A 6,000-nucleotide genomic window follows, 5' to 3' on the forward strand; every position below is an offset into this window, starting at 1 on the left:
ATAAAAGGCTCCGTAGCACTTTTTTTAAATTATATTTTATTCATCGTAGTGTATTTGCCAATTTGTGGTGACCTGATATCTGCTCTAACACAATGTGATCTAACAGCCATCCTCCGTGTTTGTGTTTCCCGCCAGTCACCCAACAAGCCCACCATTCCGCAGGAGAAGATCCGGCCATTGACCAGTCTGGACCACCCGCAGAGCCCCTTCTACGATCCTGAGGGGGGCGCCATCACGCCCGTAGCTCGGGTGGTGGTGGAACGAATCGCTCGCAAGGTCTGGACCATCATCTCAGTGAGACAGAACTACACTATGGCTTAATATTGAATCAACATTTCACACATGTGTGTCGATTGTCTTCAAATATTCGAAAATGGTGTTTGAAATCAGTTCATCAAAAGCTGAATTTTTCCCTTGATGTATTATGTACATATCATGCATATTTAATTGTCTCAAGGGACATGATTTTACCCAGAGTCCTAAGAGTAATTTGAATAGGACTCTCATGGTGTGGAAACCACTGGGCATAGACTCAGCCTACTGATTGAGATGTTATATGTCTCTGTTGGGCTGTGGGCCTGCAGTTATTATGCCAGGGTGTAGCCTCTGTACAGACACCCGGCTCAGATCACACAGACTGCTGAGCATCGCCTCGTTTCCGGCTATCTGAAGGATCCCTCCACAGATCACTTATTAACCACACACTCATAGCCTGAATCTATGCGCCTCTGGGCGCATACAGCAGTAGGAATGAACCCTCTGTTTGCCCAGCTCAGATCTCACTTCCCGCCGCATGAGTGATGGCTCATCTGTTAGAGGGAAAGAAAAGGTTACATCCAGGAAACTCCAGCTCAGCAACCTTTTTTCTGGTTTGCTGAAAAGGTGAGTAGGGGAGAGGTGGGATTCCCCTTCAATGATGTGGTGCATTTTATTGTTTCACAGGGTGAGCAGTGCAACATCGTGCCTGATAACGTGGATGACATCGTGGCCGATATCGCCCAGGAGGAGAAGGAAGAAGGTCAGCTGGTTTTGTCATTTTTGTCTGCTTTCCAACAGAATGTGGAGATCCTTGATTGCATTCTGTCTTTGAAATGAAATATTATCTCTCAACTAGCAGTGCGGCTCTACTAAAAGGATATCGTGTTAATTCCTTAGCTGTTTGTAATTGGCTGTTAGAGTTCTGTTTATGCTTATGCTAATTTATTTATTGTAAATAAATTTCCTGTAGATACTGTAAATCCATTCAGGTCTTTCAAACTTACATCTTGGCCTACTGGTTAGGGCTTCGGGCTTGTAACCGAAGGGTTGCTGGTTCGATCCCCGACCAGTGGGAAAAATGTGGGCGGGGCAAGTGTTTGAGCACTGCTCTCCCATGCCCACATCCACGGCTGAAGTGGCCTTGAACAAGGCACCTCACCCCTCACTGCTCCCCGAGCGCCGCTGTAGCAGGCAGCTCACTGCTCCGGGTTAATGTGTGCTTCACTTCACTGTGTGGTGTGTGTTTCACTAATTCACGGATTAGGATAAATGCAGAGACCAAATTTCCCTCACGGGATCAAAAGTGTATACTTCTTTACTTATACTTAATATGTTTGTATTTCTTTGATCATCTCTATATGTTCCTGTCATGGTCACCCCCTCTCTCCCTCTCTGAGCAGACGACACACCTGAGACATGCATCTACTCCAACTGGTCGCCGTGGTCAGCCTGCAGCTCGTCCACCTGTGAGAAGGGCAAGCGCATGAGGCAGCGCATGCTGAAGGCCCAGCTGGACCTGAGCGTACCCTGTCCTCACACTCAGGACTTCCAGCCTTGCATGGGCCCGGGCTGCAGCGACGAAGGTCAGAGGTCATACTACACATAGCGCTGCTAACCCTAATATGCATACAGCGCCCTCTACAGGCATTGGTGACCCTGGTGAAGATGAGTAAAAAGAGATATTTAAAAAAAAAAGTATTTTTGTGTTTTATCTTAGTTTCACAAAGAAAACAATGATGATGTTTATATACCTCTTTTTATTTATATTTATCAGGGGTGTCTATATATAGAGGCTGCTTCTAATGCTTTCATGTTTTTAAGACCTCCCCAGAATCGGTTTACTGCATCCTGCTATACACTTAATGTACACTTTTATGAAGAAAAGCCTACTGTATGCATATGAATCATAATATGGGTATGCCACCTGCATTCTGGTGTGTTGTCTCTCCGTGGGCCACGGCTCCAGCACCAAAGGTCATCACTCACAGTGCACATGGCCATACTTCAGCACTCACAGTGCACATGGCCATACTTTATCACCTGCTATTAGATATACATACAGTACATATTAAACCTTCATCAGAGAGCTCCCCAAAATCATTTCACTCTACACTGTTCTGTTTTACACTGGGGACTGGCCTCCCATACATGCCTGGTCCTAGACTAAAAGAAAATCAATACAAATCTCCACTGAAAAAAACTATTAGTCTAGGACTAGGCTTAACTCATGTATTTGAAGATGTCCATTAATACCTTTAAAAACTGTATCTATAAAGTGTAATGTGGGCTTGACACCTTCAGATGTTTTGTCCCTTTACAACCAATGGCAAAACTAATTTTTATGATAGATTTTCTAGGTCATTCCAGAGATAATTTATTTGCAGTTACTGTTAGTTAATTACTGCCCATGGGTTTGCACACAAACATGTGTGACCAGGTTTACGGTAATAGCGATTTATTATGCCCTTTGGAACTAGCATTTAGTTTATTCCAGACTGTGTAAAATAAGTCCCTGAGATGCTCTAGGTTCACAGAGGGACTCCATGCTCATAATGACAGGCCATTTTATCAGATGACAAAAGCGGTGAGACACAAGAGCCATTTACCCACATAGGCCTTTGCATTGATTCCTACTCAGAGACATGCAAAGGTCAAATGTGTTATTGCGGAGATTTTATTAGCTGGTTGGCGATCGATGAATCTGAGGCTCATTGGTGTGATGGCAAATAAAAACTGGGAAGATTGCAAAAGCAGGAAACCACTTGTGATATGTGTGGCCATTTTTGTGTAAAGCAAGTTAGTCATCACGCAAGAGGGCTTCCACATTTGCCCAGCCGATGCCATCATTGCCAGTCTCATAAATGTGTTTGTCATTCGCTTTGAGATGTTCAGACCAAACGGCCCTCGAGTTCTTTATGAGACCCAGTGGGCAGATATCCCCTCTGCTTTGGTTTCTAATGGTCTGTTAACATCCATTATCGATTGATAATGTTGTGGTTGGCTTGATACAGAGGCCTCAGGGATACAGAGTTTACACAGCGCTCTTTTATTAATGATCAGATTAGTGCTGCTTCATCGAGCAGATCTAAGTGAAGTCTTCAATTTTGTGGTGTTGATAGGGTAAGTGTGATTTTGGGGGTGGGGGTGTTGAGGGTGGTTGAGTTGTGTATTGGAGAGCTATACAAAAACAAATACCCATTATGTTTTTGAAGCATGGAAAGTCAGACTTTATAAAGTTACACACAATGCCATGCCTTTTGTGAGTCCACGGTTAAATAGATCAGGAGATGGCATCAATAAAATAATGGGGGTGTGTGTCAGTCTTAACTTAAGGAGTAATTTTTTAGGAGTAATTGTTCTTACTAAAAGTTGGTGTCAGCAGCTTTGTGAAAATGTTGTTAACTCTCAGTTAGTGAGATTTAGGACTACTCTTAGTGGTAGAAGACAAAATGTGTTGTGAATACGGGGCCTGCCCCCCCTAGTGAAAGACCAGAAGGTTGTTAGCTCAATCACTGGAGCTCTACCACAATTGTAACCCTGAGCAAAGCACTTAATCCTGAATTGCTCCAGAGGGACTGTCCCCATAGTTTGTACGCTGCTCTGAATAATAGTGTCAGCTAAACACTACTCAGCTTTTTTTTGCCTGTCTTAATTGATGCCTTTCTGTTTTTCACAAGGAAAATCATACATTCAACACAAAATAGACACAACCAGACATAGACATATAAACAAGCCTACATATAAATTAAAACAACATCAGATCTAGGGGACCGAGATGGGAAATGTAACTAATATGTTAACGTTACCATTTTGCTGGAGGGATGGGGTCAGGTGGGGCTTGACAATTCCCCACCTACTGTACAAAGTGGGGAATGACAGAAAACATTGAGTACGACTGATATAGAGCCATCACCGTCTGATTTAACAATGGCCACTTGCTGTTCACACCCACAGTGGATGCGTCCACGTGTATGATGTCCGAGTGGATCACCTGGTCCCCGTGCAGCGCCTCGTGTGGGACGGGCACACGTTCACGCGAGCGCTACGTCAAGCAGTTTCCAGAGGATGGCTCCATCTGCACACTGCCCACTGAGGAGACAGAGAAGTGCACCGTCAACGAGGACTGCTGTGAGTGCACACGCATCACGACACACACACACACACACACACACACACACACACACACACACACACATTCCTTCTAAGCCAGCAGAGGACAACACACACACTTTGGCCCTCTGGTCCGTGGAGACGTTGTTGTTCTTACTCAAGTGTTTACAAAGTCTGTGTGTGGGGTGACTTTGCCAAAGCTGCAGAGTCATAACAGAAGCCTGCACATGAGCTGACTGTGTCAAAGGAGCATCGGGATTGACGGCACGATGTGAGGAAAACCCAGCTGGCAGATGAGGAGGTGGAGGGTGCAAATCTGCTAGGGCACATTAGGGTTGAGTTGTAGCCTAATAGCCAGTCTCTGGCTGTAATGTCCAGAGCCTCCTGATGTGCTATATTAGCTGAGTGAGGAGTGTCCGGCCAGGGCTGGAGTTAAACTCTGCAGGAGGGCGCATCTCCATAACAAAGGTCGAGAGTAGCTCTGCAGCATGTTGGCATAACCCCCCAACCCTTTTTATGGACAAAATCAGCTCTTTTCTGCGACCTTGTCAGTTACACAGTAATCCCCCCTGTTGTTCTCTCTAAAACAAACACACAGGCACACACAATCACATCACACACACACACCAATACACGCACACATTCTCTCATCCAGCCTGAGAGTCCAGGTCAGTCAGCCCATGGGTACTCCTCAAACCATCACAGTCTCTTGGCAACCAACCTGATAGTCCCTTGACACTCTAAATGTATTATACAGTACTCAGACACACTATCACACAATGAAGTTGCCGTCTTTAGTTTACATAAACAGTTATGTGGCCTCTAAAGTGTCAGAGTACCAGAGTTGGTTTAACATAAAGTAGTTAAACTAGTGTATTATAAAGACATGGTCCTGTGGGTATTTCTAACATTCACTTTAGGCTAAGACTGACCAGCTAGCATATCATAAAATAACATATGTATGCAGCTTTAGTATGCAAAGTGTGTACCGGTATATTTATTTGTCCCTTGCCTGAGGCCCTGCTGTGTGGTGGGTCAGTGACTGGCCTCTGTTTCTTTCCTCTGTGGTATCCCTAGTGCCCAGCAGTTGCCTGGTGACAGAGTGGGGCGAGTGGGATATCTGCAGCGCCACCTGTGGGCTGGGCATGAAGAGGCGCGAGCGCATGGTCAAGACGCCCCCTGCTGACGGCTCTGTGTGTGGCGCCGAGGTGGTGGAGGTGGAGAAGTGCATGATGCCAGAGTGCCGTGAGTTATTATTACACACACACACACACACACACACACACACACACACACACACACACACACACACACACACACACACACACATCCATATACACTCACTCACACACATGCATACAAATTTGTATTATGAGCATAGCAAAAACTGCATTTTAAATCACCAGTGCACCAGCATCGGAGGCTCTCTCACACACACATATACGCATATACCAACATCAGAGGCTAGATGTTGGTATATGTCACATATACACAGACTGAAAAACACAACTTTTACAGACATGTACACATGCATAACACAAAACACACACCTTATACAGACACTATCCCTGATGTGTACGCTCAGGCATCAGCCATATCAAGCATGTCTCAACACACACACACACACATCCA

The 6,000-nt window shown here is 45.1% G+C and overlaps 1 protein-coding gene across 2 annotated transcripts in view; it reads left to right on the forward strand.

The window, feature by feature from the left end:
• spon1a (spondin 1a) overlaps positions 1 to 6,000 on the forward strand; it is a 94,490-nt gene that overhangs the window by 83,767 nt on the left and 4,723 nt on the right. For both annotated transcript variants that reach the window (XM_042062245.1, XM_042062246.1), the window contains 5 exons: positions 136 to 276; positions 943 to 1,018; positions 1,659 to 1,841; positions 4,213 to 4,386; positions 5,446 to 5,613. In XM_042062245.1, coding sequence (XP_041918179.1) covers positions 136 to 276; positions 943 to 1,018; positions 1,659 to 1,841; positions 4,213 to 4,386; positions 5,446 to 5,613 — 742 coding nt within the window. The remainder of the gene's footprint in view (positions 1 to 135; positions 277 to 942; positions 1,019 to 1,658; positions 1,842 to 4,212; positions 4,387 to 5,445; positions 5,614 to 6,000) is intronic.

The sequence above is a fragment of the Alosa sapidissima genome, chromosome 14 (assembly GCF_018492685.1).
Source record: "Alosa sapidissima isolate fAloSap1 chromosome 14, fAloSap1.pri, whole genome shotgun sequence".
Taxonomy (NCBI): Eukaryota; Metazoa; Chordata; class Actinopteri; order Clupeiformes; family Clupeidae; genus Alosa; species Alosa sapidissima.